A 17,188-nucleotide genomic window follows, 5' to 3' on the forward strand; every position below is an offset into this window, starting at 1 on the left:
AGCAACTATATGACTTGAGCACTTTAACAGTCATACAGGTTCTGAATCTGTTGATCCCTACTGAGTCTGGGATTCAGTCAATAGGATCCTGGTGATGAGCTAGGATCAGACACCCAGTAATCAGTTTTCCTTTATTTTTTAAGTTTGTTGCCCATAATCAAAGCTTTATTTAAAAACTGACACCAAAATATGAGAGCACTGTTGCAAACCTTGCAAAATTAAACATAATCACATTATCTTGGTAGATTAACTGGAATCACTGAACTGAAAAGGCTTTCTGAGATAGGACACAGATTCAGGAAACTGTGTGGATCATTAGTATTGCTTTCTTCTAAATGAACATCCTTCTGAGTCTGGCCTTTTCTCCTACTGGCTGGCACAACAGTTGAACAACCTACACCAAACACTGTGTAAGCCTGGTTGTAAGTAATCTTGCAGCTACCTCGCCATTTTACATACATAAAGTAAGAATTTGGACTCTGAACCACCTGTGTCTTTTTATGTTTTTTCTGCTCCTCTTCCAAGGAAGGCTACAGTACATCTCCAGCTAAAGGCATGCTGATCCTTTTGCAAGCCCATCCTGTGCAGATCTTTAAAGCACCCTTTCTTTACTTTAAAATAATGTAGTATCATTAACTGATCTGACAACCAGAAAACAAAACCCTCTTTTCCCTATTAAGATGAAAGATACACAGGAAACAATCCAGTTATAAATATCCAGACTAAATAGTGACCCCCCAAAATAAATACATATCCTTAAAAGGTAAACTCATTACACCCACTAGAACGTATCTCGATAGAGACTGTAACAGTCAGCGTGCAAGGACAAAGCACAGGGCAAAACTATGACTTTACATCTCTCAGTGGGTTTTGTTCATCATGAACTCAACTTACTTTCTGTTTTCCTGCTGTTAATCAGTTTATTTTCCAATTCTTCCAGCATACTATGTTCAATTCTGAAGTCACTTTTTTGGTTGTAGAAATGACTGTGTTTGTCTTTTTCTAGATTAATAACCCTTCACGGAAAGAAACAAATAGTATAAATATGATTTAACTACATTTTTGTTTAAAATATGAATATACTTACAATCCGTACTTTGTATTAATTCACTGAAGGATTCAAAATAAAATAACTTGGATCAATAAGGCTATGGAATCAAAACAGTAGTTAGGAAAGTGTTGTGTGTGTGTATACTAGTCGTTCAGTCATGTCCGACTCTGTGACCCTACGGACTGTAGCCTGCCAGGCTCCCCTCTGTTCATGGAATTCTCCAGGCAAGAATAGTGGAGTGGGTTGCCATTCCCTTCTCCAGGGAATCTTCCCAACCAGGGATCGAACCTGGGTCTCTGGCATTACAGGCAGATTCTTTACCATCTGAGCCACCAGGGAAGCAAAATACACTATACAAATGCAAGTTATTAATACCAGTAAAATTAAAACTTCAAAAGGCAAACAATCTAAGAAGGCAGGGATTTTAGTGTTTTTATGGGATATGGTCTACATTTACTTCAGAGCTTCTTCATCTCATCCCTGCTCCTTGGCTTTAATCCATCTACCAGTAAGGACTTCTAATGTTAGCTTGAACCCCGGGGTAAAACAACACAATTTACCATCAAGAAACTTTTTCGGTTGGACAAAGAAATTTATTTTCTCAATATCTATTTTCTTTCTCTCACAAGGTGGAAATTAATACAAATACTTCTCCACTAATCCTGAATTTAATGAGTAGTGGAGTATCTCTGGTCACTGATTTCCTTTCCTCTACTCTGAGGGGCAACTATATAAGGCAGAGTTTCCCAATCTTTTTCGCTTGCCATACCAAGAAAAGAATTTAAAGCATAAGGCACATTGAGGTAAATAGATGAGAATGCCACAGGCCCCACCTGGCTGCCCCAAGCTTCAGGGAGTCGTAACTTCAACCTATGTTGGGAGGAAGGAAGGGGGAGAACAGAGACATCAAAAAGATTTTAGTCTGCAGCTCAATCTAACAGACTGAGGGCAGCTCCTGGAGTCCTGCACTGAGAGCTCCAGCCCATCTCGACTCTAGCTGGTGTGGGGAAAGGTACTAAAATCAAACAGAAATGCCCATCAGGATACAGGCTATGCTATGACAGTAAGTTATGCTTTGCTACTCCTGGATTAGAAATATTAACCCATAAAGATATTCAAAATGTAATAATGGAGGTAAACTGCCAAACAAAAAAAGACGCTCAAACTCTCTCATAACATGAGATATCAAAATTGAAACTATACCATGGTAACATGGTACATCTATCAGACTCGGGAAAGAGAAAACACAAGTTTAATATATTCTGATGATAAAATGGGTCCTCTCATATATTGTTGGTGAAATCATAAATGGCCTATCAAGGACAATTCAGAAATTATTCATTATTCATCACAATCATGAATAATCAGAAATTATTCATTACAATCGCAAATTCATATACCTTTGATCCAGCATTTCTACTTGTAGGAATTTTTCCTAAAGATACACTCATAGATGTGCAAAATGATATGAACCTCCATGGATGCTCCAATTAATTAAGCATTTATTTACTATAACTTAACGTTTTCTGTAATCTAGTGTTTATCACTAAGGGGCAGATTAAATAAGTGATGGTACATGCATACACTGGAATACAATGCAGTACCATGTTCTATGTACTGATAAGGAAAGATCGCCAAGATACACTCATTTTTAACAAAAGTTTTATATGAAAATGTTAAGACATACTAGAGAATGGTAAGCTGATTCCCCTCATATCGTTTCATATGATGTATACCTCGTATCACTCTAACTCAGTGGTTTTACCTGTCTTTTTCCTCTCTTTCATCTACCTTTTCTTCTCTTTCCTCTTCTGTTTTTGCTTAAGTACTCTAAAGGAAATCCAATACATTATGTACTTCCACCCCAACATACTTCAGTGTGCATTCTAGAGATTACGAGTATTTGATTTGTATAATTATAATACTATTATCATGCCTGAACAAAGTCAATAACTTCCTGGTATCTAGGATATACTCTTAAGTTAAAAATACAAAACAAGATGCACAACAATGTATACAGTATACTACCATTTATTAAAAAAAAAAGGAACCATCTGAATAAGCATTTTTATGTACTTAAAAAAGCATATAAAATACCTGTGGAAGGATACACAAGAAACTAAAAATAGTGGTTGTATGGGGAAAAGGGTGATACAGGTCACAGGTGAAACAAAGACCTTCCACTGTGGATCCTTTGATATGAATTAATTCTTGAATTATGTGAATATATAACCTATTCTGAAAATAAAAATATTACAAATGGTGTTCTTCCCTTTATAGTCAATAAAAATTGTTGGATTCAATTTCAATGGATTTTTCTAATACTCTTTCAATGAATTTTTCCAAAACCTTTTAACAGATGAAGAAAGCCTAATCAGACTTATAAAACCTATACATAGATGAGGTACCTATCTATACTGGCATAATCTAACTGGCTTGCTATATTTATGTACATTAATCATCTGGTAGATTATTTTATCTAGAAAGAAACATAAACCAGAAATCTTAACCTAGAGTCCACTTCTATCTAAGATAATGCATTTTATAAATTTTAAAAAAACTGTAGTTTATCAAATTCTGAGTATTAAAAATAAAAGAATTAAACCAATACAGTCAGAATTCAGTCTCACAAGGCTGCACTATGGTATAACTTGTTAAAATTCAAACAGTACACTATTTATTGGTAGAATTTCTAAACAGACAACTGCCACTAATTCTGGTCCAGAGATCATTTCTTACAAAAGCCTCCTTTTCTCTTGGTTCTTCAGCAAATTGATACTGCATAAATTCAGAGCAGTGTTTTATAAAGCCTCCAACTATAGGAGAGGGTTAGCTGCTCTGAGCTCTAGTTCTTTTACTCTTACTCACTATATTTATTAAATCATATGGTGCTACTAACAATGTTGAACATTCAGTAAATACCACTGGTTATTTAAAAAATACATAAACACTAAAACTTAAATGCCACCTCTCAACTTTTCCAGTCATAATGTACAGGGTGGATCTGAAAGAGGTAGAGATCAAGGAAGGGAGACCAATTAAAAGGCCAATAAAAAAAATACCTCAAGAATACAGTAGGACTCTTCATTAAAATTATTCACTCAAATATATTTACCAAGTGCTTACTTTGCTAAGTCAAGATGTATTCAATCTGTTACTTGATATATGTAATCTAAAGAAATCTTTTTCTCCTTGATATACACTGATTCAAAATAGTGAAATTAAAATTTAAAGAACTCTACTTAAAATTAACTTTATATTAAATAGTTTACTATCATTTGTATATTTCACATTTCTCACGGGTCCCTTGTTTTACATTTGAAAGACTAGTGACTAGTCTTTGGTACAGGATTAGATAGAGCGGAGGAGAATCAACTTTATATTGTTCATAATAAAATGATGAGTAATGTTCCTTGAAGATAATGTTCTTATACTTACTGATTTTTAAATTTTTCAGCTGTACGTATGAATTCTGCTTTCTTAGTTCGACTAACTTTCTGCTTCCAGTTTTGAAGCTGAAAAGGACGAATTCCACCTGAAGTACCAAGACAGCCATCATTCTGAAGAGAAAACAAAAACAAATTTATCCTCAATAATAAAAATGGTGGGAGAAGAACGTGGACTTTTTTTCAGAGTGTGTTCTGTCCTTAGTTGTTCAGTGGTGTCCAACTCTTTGCGACCGCATGGACTGGAGCTCGCCAGGCTCCTCTGTTCATGAGGATTCTCCAGGCAAGAATACTGCAGTGGGTTGCCATGCCTCCTCCACGGCATCTTCCCAACCGAGGTATCGAACCCAGGGCTCCTGTATTGCAGGTGGATTCTATTCTTTACTGTCTGAGCCACCAGGGAAGCCCTTTTTTCAGAGATAAAACATCAATAATGGAGTTTCTCAGGGGATAATTTTGGGGCCAATCTTATTTAATTTTTAAAAATACAGCTTGTGGAAGAAGGAATATGTGTTTTAAAATGCTAAATTAGTGAGAAATGTAAAGTCTTCAGGGAGTTTTAGAAAAATCTCTAATTCTTTCATTCATTCAGTCACTTAACCAATATGCATTGAACACTTATGCTGTGACAGGTGCTGGCCTAGACACCAGGGAAACAAAGATGGTCCATGATAGCATGTGCACTGCATGCTAAGTTGCTTCAGTTGTGTCCAACTCTTTGTGACCCTAGGGACCACAGCCTGCCAGGCTCCTCTGTGCATGGAATTCTCCAGGTAAGGATACTGGAGTGGGTTGCCATGCCCTCCTCCAGGGGATCTTCTGAACCCAGAAGATTGAGGAATCGAGCCCATGTTTCTTACGTCTCCTGCATTGGTAGGCGAGTTCTTTACCACTAGTGCCACTGTAGAAGCCCCCATGATAATAGGGCCTCTGCCTTAAAATCTAGAAAGGGAAACAGACTTAAGAAGAAAAGAGTAAATAAGCGATACATTTATAAGGGCTATTAAGGAAATAAACAGTGCTGAAATGAAGATAAGGGGGCCAAGGGTTTTTTTTTTTTTTCTTTTCAGTTAAAATGGCCACAGAGGTCTATTTGAGGGGATGATGTTTAAGGAAGAACGCAGCCAGCCAGGCCAAAAGCTGCAGGTAAAGGTGTGCCAGGCAGAGGGACCAGCATGTCCAAAAGCCCTCTAGCAGGAAAAAAGCTTGGCTGTTTCAAGTAGAGCAAAGGCAATTGTGACATAAGATGAGAGAAGTGCAGAGCTTTGTAGGAGATGAGGGTATAGAGCCAGGCAAGTGGCATATCACACCAGCATTTTAAGTCACTACAGGAGTCTGAATTTTACTGAAGGGTTTAGAGTAGAAGAATGCCATGATACATTTAATTTTTAAAGAAAATCTTTCTGTTTTTTAAAGAACAAATTCGGGGAGGTGGAGGAAGAGGTGAGGCCAGGCTGGAAGCAGGAGAATCAATGAGACAGGCGATGCAGCAACAAAGGCGAGGAATGACGGTATTCAGCTCTACCAGCATGATGGTGGAGACTAAAAGTAAGAAGCCTAAGTGTATCTTGAAGGTATAACCAAGAGGAAGTGCTGACAGCCTGAGACATTAAAAAAAAAAAATAAAGGAACCAAGCCTTCAAATTTCGAGGAACGAGCAAGCAAGAATAAAGTAATGATTTTCAGTTAACACTTCTAAAATTGAGATTTACTTCACATACCATAGAATGTGCACAAAAAGTTTACAATTCAGTGTTTTTTACTATATTCACAAAATTGTACAATCGTCAACACTATCTAGTACCCGAATATTTCCATTATACCCAAATGAAAGCTCGCACTCATTAAGCAGTCACTTCCCAAACCCTTTTCCCACCCAATTCCTGGTAATCACTAATCTATGTTCTGATTATATGGATTTGCTTTTTCTGGACAATTAACTTAAACAGGATCATACAATATACAACCTTCCATGTCTGGTTTCTTTCACTGAGTTTAATATTTTAAAGATTCATTCATGTTGTACCATGAATCTGTACTTCATTCCTTTTCATAGCTAAGTAATATTCCACAAGACTCTAACATACTTTTGTTTATCTACTCATCAGCTGACAGACAATTGGGCTACTTTCACTATTTGGTCACCATGAATAATGTTACTAAGAACATTTATATACAAATTTTAGTATGAATTCAATTTTCTTGGGTATTTCTAGCAGTGGAATTTCTGAATCACAGGTAATTCTTTACTTTCCCATTTGTGTTTTTTTTTATTGTTACCATGGAAGCATTCCTGTAAGTCCTTTATCAGATAAATGACCTGCAAGTATTTTCTCCAATTCTGAGTTCTTTTCACTTTCCTGATAATATCCTTTGAAGCACAGAAGTTTTGAACTTTTGAAGAACTATCCAACTGTTTTCCACAGTGGCTGCATCATTGTATAATTTTATATTGCCATCAGCATGATATGGGAGTTCCAGTTTCTTCACATCCTCACCAACATTTGTTATTGTCTGTCTCTTTTACTATAATCATCCTACTGGATGTGAAGTAGTATCTCACAGTGGCTTTGATTAGACCATAACGACTAATGATGCTGAGCATCTTTTCATATACTTATTGGCTATTTCTTTGAAGGAATACTTATATCTTTTCCAATTTTAAAAACTGGGTTGTCTTTTTGAGTTTTAAGAGTTTTATATTTTTAGATATATCCATATAAAAATATGATTTGCAAATGTTTTTCTCTCATTCCGTAGGTCATCTTTTCATTTTGCTGATATTCCCTTTACAGATGCTGCTGCTAAGTCGCTTCAGTCGTGTCTGATTCTGTGCGACCCCACAGACGGCAGCCCACCAGGGATTCTCCAGGCAAGAACACTGGAGTGGGTTGCCATTTCCTTCTCCAATGTGTGAAAGTGAAAAGCGAAAGTGAAGTCGCTCAGTCATGTCCGACTCATAGCGATCCCATGGACTGCAGCCTACCTAAGGAAGCTACATCAAACTGAAAAGATTCTCCCTTTACTGGGCAGAATTTTTTCAGTTTGATGTAGCCTACTTCATTTTTAGATAATTATTTTGCTAGACACAGAATTCTTGGTCAACAGTCCTTTTCTTTCAGCATTTTGACTATGTCTGTTATCCCATGGGGCTTCCCAGGAGATGCTGCTGCTGCTACTGCTAAGTCACTTCAGTCGTGTCCGACTCTGTGTGACCCCATAGACGGAAGGCCACCAGGCTCCCCTGTCCCTGGGATTCTCCAGGCAAGAACACTGGAGTGGGTTGCCATTTCCTTCGCCAATGTGTGAAAGTGAAAAGTGCAAGTGAAGTCGCTCAGTTGTGTCCAACCCTTAGCGACCCCACGGACTGCAGCCTACCAGGCTCCTCCGTCCATGGGATTCTCCAGGCGAGAGTACTGGAGTGGTTTGCCATTGCTAGTGGTAAAGAATCCACCTGCCAATGCAGGAGAAATAGACATGGGTTCGCTTCCTGGGTCCGGAAGATCCCCTGGAAGAGGGCACAGCAACCAACTACAGTATTCCTGCCTGGAGAATCCCATGGACAAAGGAGCCTGGTAGGCTACAGTCCATAGTGTTGCAAAAAGTCAGGCACAACTGAAACAATTTAGCATGCACGCGTATTATCCCATACTTTTGAAGTCCAAGGTTTCTTTCAGAAATCAGTTGTTAATCTTATTGAGAATGCCTAATATGTGTTGAATTGATTTCCCTGTTGGTGCTTTCAGAATTTTCTTTGTCTCTTTTTTACAGTTTGATTATGACATGTCTAGGTATGGATCTTGAAGTCCACTGAATTCTAATAATGTGTAGCTCAATACCACAGCCGTCATTTCTTCAAACCTTCTTTCCCCACTTTTCCCTCTCTCTCCTTCTGGGACTCTCATTAGCTGTGGCATCTGATGGTGTCTCACGGGTCTTTAACACTCTGTTCACTTTTCTTCCTTTTTTTCTTTAGATCCCTCATTCTGGACCATCTAAATTGACCGACCTTCTTTTGCCAGCCCATACGTAGTGCTGAGTCTCTCTAGCGAATTTTTCATTTGCATTTTTGTACTTCTTAACTCCAAAATTTCTATTCCATTCTTCTGCTATAACTTTTCTCTTTATCAGTTCGGTTCAGTTCAGTCGCTCAGTCGTATATGGCTCTTTGCCACCCCATACACTGCAGCACTCCAGGCTTCCCTGTCCATCACCAACTCCCAGAGTTTATTCAAACTCATGTCTATTGAGTCAGTGATGCCATCCAACCATCTAATCCTCTGTCGTCCCCTTCTCCTCCCACCTTCAATCTTTCCCAGCATCAGGGTCTTTTCAAATGAGTCAGTTCTTCGCATCAGGTGGCCAAAGTATTGGAGTTTCTGCTTCAGCATCAGTCCTTTCAATGAATATTCAGGCCTGATTTCCTTTGGGATGGGATGGTTGGATCTCCTTGCTGTCCAAGGGACTCTCAAGAGTCTTCTCCAACACCACAGTTCAAAAGCATCAATTCTTCGGCGCTCAGCTTTCTTTATAGTCCAACTTTCACATCCATACATGACTACTGGGAAAACCATAGCCTTGATTAGACGGACCTTTGTTGGCAAAGCAATGTCTCTGCTTTTGAATATGCTGTCTAGGTTGGTTATAGCTTTTCTTCCAAGGAGCAAGCGTCTTTTAATTTCACGGCTGTAGTCACCATCTGCAGTGATTTTGGAGCCCCCCCAAAATAAAAGTCTCTCACTGTTTCCCCATCTATTTGCCATGAAGTGATGGGACCAGATGCCATGATCTTTGTTTTCTGAATGTTGAGTTTTAAGCCAACTTTTCACTCTCCTCTTTCACTTTCTTCAAGAGGCTCTTTAGTTCTTCACTTTCTGCCATAAGGGTGGTTTCATCTGCATATCTGAGGTTATTGATATTTCTCCCGGCAATCTTGATTCCAGCATGTGCTTCATCCAGCCCAGCTTTCCTCATGATGTACTCAGCATATAAGTTAAATAAGCAGGGTGACAATATACAGCCTTGATGTACTCCTTTCCCGATTTGGAACCAGCCTGTTGTTCCATGTCCAGTTCTAACTGCTGCTTCTTGACCTGAATACAAATTTCTCAGAAGGCAGGTCAGGTAGTCTGGTATTCTCATCTCTTTAAGAATTTTCCACAGTGTGTTGTGATTCACACAGTCAAAGGCTTGGCATAGTCAATGAAGCAGATGTTTTTCTGGAACTTTCTTGCTTTTTCAATGATCCAGCAGATGTTGGCAATTTGATCTCTGGTTCCTCTGCTTTTTCTAAAACCAGCTTGAACATCTGGAAGTTCACGGTTCACATACTGTTGAAGCCTGGCTTGGCTTGGCTTGGCGAATTTTGAGCATTACTTTGCGAGAGTGTGAGATGAGTGCAATTGTACAGTAGTTTGAGCATTCTTTGGCATTGCCTTTCTTTGGGATTGGATTGAAAATTCACCTTTTCCAGTGTCTTTATAGATAGTTCCTATTTGGTGAGACACCATTCTCATACTTTTATTTCTTTAGAAATGGTTTTCTTTAGCTATTTGACAATGTTTAAATCAATAATTTAAAATCTTTGTCTATTATGTCCAACATTTCATCATCTTAAGTGACAGTTTCTTTTTACTATTTTTTTTAATTCTTCTGCGTGTGGACCATATTTTCTTATTTCTTTGCGTGTCTCATAATTTGTCAGCAACTTAACACTTTAAATAATATATAATGTGGCAACACTAAAAATGAGATGTTTTTCCCTCTTTCCATGGTCTGCTGTTATTGCTCGTTTTTTTTCAGTCATTTTTCTGAACTAATTAGGTAAAGTCTGGATTCTTTGTGTGGCACTGAAATCTCTGCTTTGTTAGCTTAGTTGTCAGTGAATGATTGGTTGGTCAAAGATTTTCTTTTTTTTTTCTTTTTTTTTTACAGGTCTTAAACCTGTAAGTCCCCACATTTTGCTGAGGAGGGGTCTGTGTGCAAGCTGGAACATGGCATCAGTACTGGGGCAAGCAGTTGACAACTCCACTTTAGCCTTCACTTCCTGTTGCACAGTTTCAAGGTCAGCCAAAGATGAGAAATCAGGCCTTCTTGGCTTTCTCTGGTTGCATTCATTTCCTATCACTACTATAACAAACTTACCAAAAAAATCAATTTACCACAAATTTAAGAGACTTGACTCACTGGAAAAGACTCTGATGCTGGGAAAGGTTGGGGGCAGGAGGAGAAGGGGACGACAGAGAATGAGATGGCTGGATGGCATCACCAACTCTGTGGACATGAGTTTGAGTGAACTCCGAGAGTTGGTGATGGACAAGGAGGCCTGGCGTGCTGTGATTCATGGGGTCGCAAAGTGTCGGACACAACTGAGCGATTGAACTGAACTGAAACAACACAAATCTATTCTTTTACTGTTGTGGATGTCAAGTCTAAAATTAAGGTGTTGAAAAGACTGCATTCTTTCTGGAGATGCAGAGAATTCACCCCCTTCCCTTTTTTCAGCTTTTAGTGGCCACCTTCATTCCTTGGCTCATGACCGCCTCCTCACATCGCATCACCCTCGTGCTTTCACTGTTACATCCCCTCTTGGTTCTAATCCTCCTGCTTCCCTCTTACAAGAACTCTTGTGAATACACTGGCCCACCCAGATAATCCCACATAAACTCCCCACCTCAAGAGCCTCAACTTAATCACATTTGCAAAGTTCCTTTTATCACATGAGGTCACACATTCACAGGTGCTGGGGGTTAGGATGTGACTATCCTTGAGGGAACATAGTGATATGAAGGATGCACACTAGCTTAGAATCTGCTGTGTCTGAGGCAGATGGAAATAAATGACTGACATGGGGTAGAAGATTGTTCAAGCAGCTGTCTGGGACAGGCTTGCTTGTAAAAACATATTAATAACAAAGGATTTCCCCCTCCCTTATTTGTGTTTATTGTGTATTATTTGTGTTTGTTGTATAACAACATTAAAGGAAATATCAAAAGAAGACCAAAAAAAGGTGTGTGTGGGGGGGAATTCTTCACTCTGCCACACCTGGATATATACACAGCCCTATTCAATTGTGTGATCTCCTAGAGGAAATCCATTTTGATCAATTATGTAAAGTCAGAAAAGTAATGTGGTTATTACTGAAGGACCACTCCAGTCAGCCGAATGCCATTAAATATAGGTCATCACAGAGAGGGCACTAGAGGCAAAGAGAGGACACAGCCCTACTCTGGAGCAAAACTGGGACATACACTCGTGTGATACAGCCAGAGATACTTCAAAAAAGTCGTAATTCAACGTGCTAAAAAGATCAAGAGGGATGGCATCTAAGAGGAGAATCAAGAAATTTGTAGTCTTTGGCCTTGAAAAGCAATGGCTGAGAGGAATTATGAACAAATAATATACAAACATTAAAATACATATATAGGGTACATTATTACTTTTCCTAATGATGAATGAGAAGATTTCACACTCTCTGGAGGCTATAAAATAAAATAAAATACAATATAAAATAGTTCTAAAACTTCAAAGATAATTGTTTCAAAATAATTTAAGGGAACTGTTATAGACTGAATTACCACTCCCCTAATTCACATGTGGAGGCCCTAGATTTGGAGGTGGTGCCTTTAAGGAAGGAATTAAGGTTAAATAAGCTCATAAGGATAGGGTCCTAATCCATCAGGACTGGTGTCCTTATAAGAAGAGAATACCAGAGAACTCTCTCTCTGCACGTGCACAGACGAAAGGCCACGTGAGGACACAGCAAGAAGGCAACTGTCTGCAAGCCAAAAACCAACCCCCGACGGCTCCCTCACCTTGGACAAGATCTCGGCTGGATCTTTTCAGCCTCCCAAAGTGTAAAAAAATATATATATTTCTGTAATCTAAATAACTCAGTCTGTGGTATTTTGTTATGGAAGCCCGGGCAGGCTAATCTAGGAACCTTAGCTATTTTGGCAGATACCTCCAATATAAGGAGGCCGTCATGAGAAAAATGACCTCTTCTCAGGAAAACGTTAGCTGTTTCACTGTCAGGGTCATAGATTCATGAAATCCTATGACAAGTATTCAAGTCCAGGGCTGGGCGACAGAATCTGAGTCTATAATGTGCATGTGTTTGTATATATGTGTGTGTGTGTATATATATTTATATATATGTGGTATTTGGGGGGGTACAAAGAGGGATAACACAAAACTCCTGAAAAGTCACAGTATGCTGCTGCTGCTGCTGCTGCTGCTGCTAAGTCACTTCAGTCGTGTCCGACTCTGTGTGACCCCATAGACGGAAGCCCACCAGGCTCCCCCGTCCCTGGGATTCTCCAGGCAAGAACACTGGAGTGGGTTGCCATTTCCTTCTCCAATGTGTGAAAGTAGAAAGTGAAAAGTGAAAGTGAAGTCGCTCAGTCATGTCCGACCCTTAGAGACCCCACGGACTGCAGCCTACCAGGCTCCTCCATCCATGGGATTTTCTAGGCAATAGTACTGGAGTGGCTTGCCATTGCCTTCTCCGCACAGTATGCTAGAGATTCTAATTCTTTTTAAAACCCAAACACCCTTTAGAACTTCTACCTCACTACTGCCAGGATAGTCAACCATGAGGCTCTGCCTTCTCTAAATTGGTGAGAGCATATAAAATCAGGTGTCTCAACCTCATCCCTACTGATATTTTGAACCAGGGAACTTTTTGTTGTGGGGGGCTGTCCCTCAGCCTGTACCGGCTAGATGCCAGTAGCACACACAGCCTTCTCCACAGTCCACCTGCAGCTGTGACAACCCAAACTGTCTCAAAACATTGCTAAATGTGAGGGGCTGATGGAACAGTTGAAACAGCTCCATAGGTGATTCTGATCCAACACTGAGGAAGGCAAACCTCTGAGAATCACTGTAGTGGGCAAGAGTGTGAGTCAGTAACAATATTAAGCAACTTGTGAGAAATGCAAACCAGGATGAAGTGGAATTTCTGGAAATATGTAAAGACGCTGTATCTCGTTAGAGGAAGAAAACGATGGAAGCTATCCTCAGCTCATAACAGCCATCCTTCAGGTTTGGACTAATCCACAAATATTTAGGGAGTGTCTACTACGTTTCTGGACTAAAGCAGCACAGTTTTTGGTGCTGGGGATGTAACAGTGAATAAAATTTTCAAAAGTTTCTTCCCTCATAGAGGGCAGGGTTTACATTCCCAGATGGAGTGGAGAAAGACAACACAATAAAATGAATATAAAATATGTAGTGTATTATAGGGTAATATGTGCTATAGAAAAAACCTAAAAAGAGAACGGTGTGCTAGGTAAAGGGAGTCAGTTTGGGGAGGTCAAGGAAAGGATCACTGAGCTGACTGCATTTGAACAGAGATATCTGAAGGTGAAGATGTAACTGGCCATGAGACCAGGAAGGAAGAGCATTCCAAGCAGAGGGAACAACAATCGCAAAGCTCCTGAGGTTAGAGTGTGCTCACCTGTCTGAAGGACCACAAGAAGCCAGTATGGCTGCAGCAGACCCCGAACAGGGGACTGGAGATGACATGACAGGGAGATCTTGGGGGCAGCTCAGAGGCCCTGTAGAGTCTAAGGTGTAGAACATGGTGAAAACGTTTGCTTTCACTCTGAGGGATCTGGGCAGACAAGTGTCATTCCTGAAGGGTCTGGTTGTTGTGAATATGTCAGGAAGTCAAGAGTGGGTGAAGAGAAACCAACTAGGAAAGTGTTTCTGCTAAGGGAGAAATGATGGTGTGGACACGGGTAATAGTGCTTGAAGTGAGATTCTTGACTTATTCTGAAGGCAGGGCAGACAGGAATTGCCTGTGCTTTGGGTGTGGGCTGTGAGAGAATGCGGAGGAGTCGCGATCTTTGACAAGAGCTGTTGGCTCCAACGCTTCTCCTCCGGGAATGCCCTACTCCTTACTGCAGAGAAAGGGGTCCCAAGGAGATCTTTGGAAACGCATCTGCCTCGGAGACCATCCCAGTTTGATTCCTCCTTGTGTCCCCAGCGCTGACACAATAATAGAGCAGCCATCAGTCACTGGGCACTGACTCTCTCTAAAAAAGCACTGTACCAGGGGCTTCCCAGACAAGGTGCACGGCTCAGGAAGGTGCGTATGATCAGATCCAACGCTTAGAGAAGAAACGGAATCACGGGAGGTTAAGTGTGTTCCTATCACAGACGCAGAGCCAGGGTTTCCACCCAGACCTTCTTCCACTCCCAAACCACCAGGGAGGGGGCTCCGTAACAGCAGCTGAAAATGCACGGGCGAACAAAGCACAAGGCTGGCAAGCGCCAGGCCCCGAGCGAAGGGAGGCTAACGGCCGCGGCTCCCGCCTCCCGGCCGCGCTGCAGAGGACACCTGTTCAGCCCGGGACCCGTCCCGCGCCTCCTGCGCCCGCAGCCCCCTCAGGCCCACCTCTGCCTCCTCCATTTATTTACCTGTTGCGGCACCGCGGCTCCCACGCCGGTTCCCGGGGCCGCGCCCGCCCCCGCCACAGCCCCGGCTACGGCGGTGGCCGCCGCCGCCACCACGACCGTCGTCAGGGCGGCCATCTTTTCACGCCGCGCCGCGCTCTCCAGCGGCGGCCACCCGGGTCTGGGGTGGAGGGCTTCGGGCGTGCGGAGACCCGGGCTCTGCCGGGGCGGCGGAGCTCTTCCACCAAGATGCAGAGCGCGACCGAGATGCGGGGCGGAGCCGGGCCGCGGGGCGAGGCGGGGCGGGGTCGGAACCAGGGCGGGGCGGGGCCGGAGCGCGGGACGTAGGCTGGGGCGGGGCGGGGCCGGGGCGGGGGCGGAACCAGGGCGGGGCGCGGGGCAGGGGCGGGGCTGGAGCGCGGGGCGGGGCCGGGGCGGGGCTGGGGGCGGGGCGCGGGCGCGGCGCGGGGCGTGCGGGAGCGGAACCTGGGGGCGGCGCGGGGCGGGGCCGGGGCGCGGGGCGGGGCCGGGGCGCGGGGCGGGGCCGGGGCGCGGGGCGGAACCTGGGCTGCGCGGGGCAGGGGCGGGGGCTGCGCGGGGCAGGGGCGGGGGCGGCGCGGGGCAGGGGCGGGGGCGGCACGGGGCAGGGGCGGGGGCGGCGGCGGAGGCGGGGCGGGGCGCGGGGGCGGTTGGGTGTGCCGTGCTGTGTGGCGGGGAGGTATTGATATCACCGTCCATGTATCTACTTTTACTTGGCGAAGATATTTCTCCCCGCCCCCGTTTCCCTAACTGCCAGGAAAATTCACTTTCATTGTCATACTTAAATTTATTCATGTCATATATATATATTATATATTATATATATATATATAGGTATCTTTATATTCATAGACACAGGTACTTCGGGCTTCCCTGGTGGCTCAGACAGTAAAGCGTCTGCCTGCAATGCGGGAGACTTGGGTTCGATCCCTGGGTCAGGAGGATTCCCCTGGAGAAGGAAATGGCAACCAACTCCAGTACTCTTGCCTGGAAAATTCCATGGACAGAGGAGCCTGGTAGGCTACAGTCCACGGGATCGCAAAGAGTCGGACACGACTGAGCAACATCACCAAAAAACAAAGATAGATACTTTTCATAATAGACCTTTTTTCTAGGTTTCTACTAAGTTATGGTGAAACGGAGTATGAAATGAAAAAACATGATTGATGAGTCTGAACAATAAATGATATTTCACATTTTCAAATAAAATAGAGCATGCCCCACACCGTCATATATCAGAAGCAGGAATGGCCCACTCCAAGGACTTGGCCAAAGAGAAGAGAAATTCCAAAGATACAGTTTTGGGAAGGTGGGGGAAAAGGCAGAGATGACTTCTCCAGTCAAGGCATGGACAACAAGTCGCAATTCAGCTAGTTTGCGAATACCTTGCATTTTCTTTCTTTAAAGGAATGGATTCATCCATTCATCAAATCATTCATGCAATCAATATCCTGCTGCCAGCCCTGGAAAATTAACTGTTGAATCAGGTGAACACACAAGGTTCCTTCTTTCCAAACTTCTAGCAGTGACTTCAAACAAGTAAACGGCGTATTTACTGAACATTTACCTTGTACCAGCACTGTTCTAAATAATCTAGAGAAGTAGGTACTATAATCATTTTCATCGCACGGATATAGTTAAGTAACACAAGATCATACAAGTGGGAACTAGAATACAAGCTTGGGTGGCCTGACTCCAGAGACCATCCGGGTAGAAATGTTAAACAGGCAGATGGATAAATGCTTCTGGAGCCCTGGACAAAGACTGGAGCTAAAGATATGAATTTGGTCTTCATCTCCATGTAGAAAATATCTTAAAAGACCTAACAAGACCGCTCAGGAAGAGTACAAACTGGAGTCTGGAAAGTGAGGCCTAGAACTCTCCAACATAGATGACATGGGAGAGGTCTGTAAGAAGGGGGGAGGTCCGCAATCCTGTGGGAGGCAGTGTTTCAAGAAGGAAAGGATGATCAACTGTGCTCTGCTGCCCAGAGGCTGAGTGACATGAAAACAGAACTGATGGTTAGATTTGACAATGGGGAGGCCACTGGATACTCTTAAGGGACTATGGTTCAGTTCAGTTCAGTTCAGTCGCTCAGTAGTGTCCGACTCTTTGCGACCCCATGAATCACAGCACGCCAGGCCTCCTTGTCCATCACTAACTCCCAGAGTTCACTCAAACTCATGTCCATCGAGTCGGTGATGCCATCCAGCCATCTCATTCTCTGTCGTCCCCGTAACAATAAGCAAAATAC

At 42.4% G+C, this 17,188-nt stretch overlaps 1 protein-coding gene and 1 pseudogene across 1 annotated transcript in view; both read right to left on the reverse strand.

Annotated features, from left to right (window-relative positions):
• Positions 1–16,558, reverse strand: part of CCDC112 (coiled-coil domain containing 112) — a 31,334-nt gene extending 14,776 nt beyond the window's left edge. The window contains exons 1-4 of the mRNA XM_055436034.2: positions 16,509–16,558; positions 14,920–15,244; positions 4,490–4,611; positions 895–1,016 (exon numbers count right to left, since the gene is read on the reverse strand). Coding sequence (XP_055292009.2) covers positions 895–1,016; positions 4,490–4,611; positions 14,920–15,244; positions 16,509–16,558 — 619 coding nt within the window. The remainder of the gene's footprint in view (positions 1–894; positions 1,017–4,489; positions 4,612–14,919; positions 15,245–16,508) is intronic.
• Positions 316–557, reverse strand: LOC148776593 (small ribosomal subunit protein eS27-like pseudogene; annotated as a pseudogene).
• Positions 16,559–17,188: the final 630 nt, after the last annotated feature.

The sequence above is a fragment of the Moschus berezovskii genome, chromosome 9 (genome assembly GCF_049115385.1).
Source record: "Moschus berezovskii isolate FMDL1 chromosome 9, NW_MosBer_1.0, whole genome shotgun sequence".
NCBI classification, from domain to species: domain Eukaryota; kingdom Metazoa; phylum Chordata; class Mammalia; order Artiodactyla; family Moschidae; genus Moschus; species Moschus berezovskii.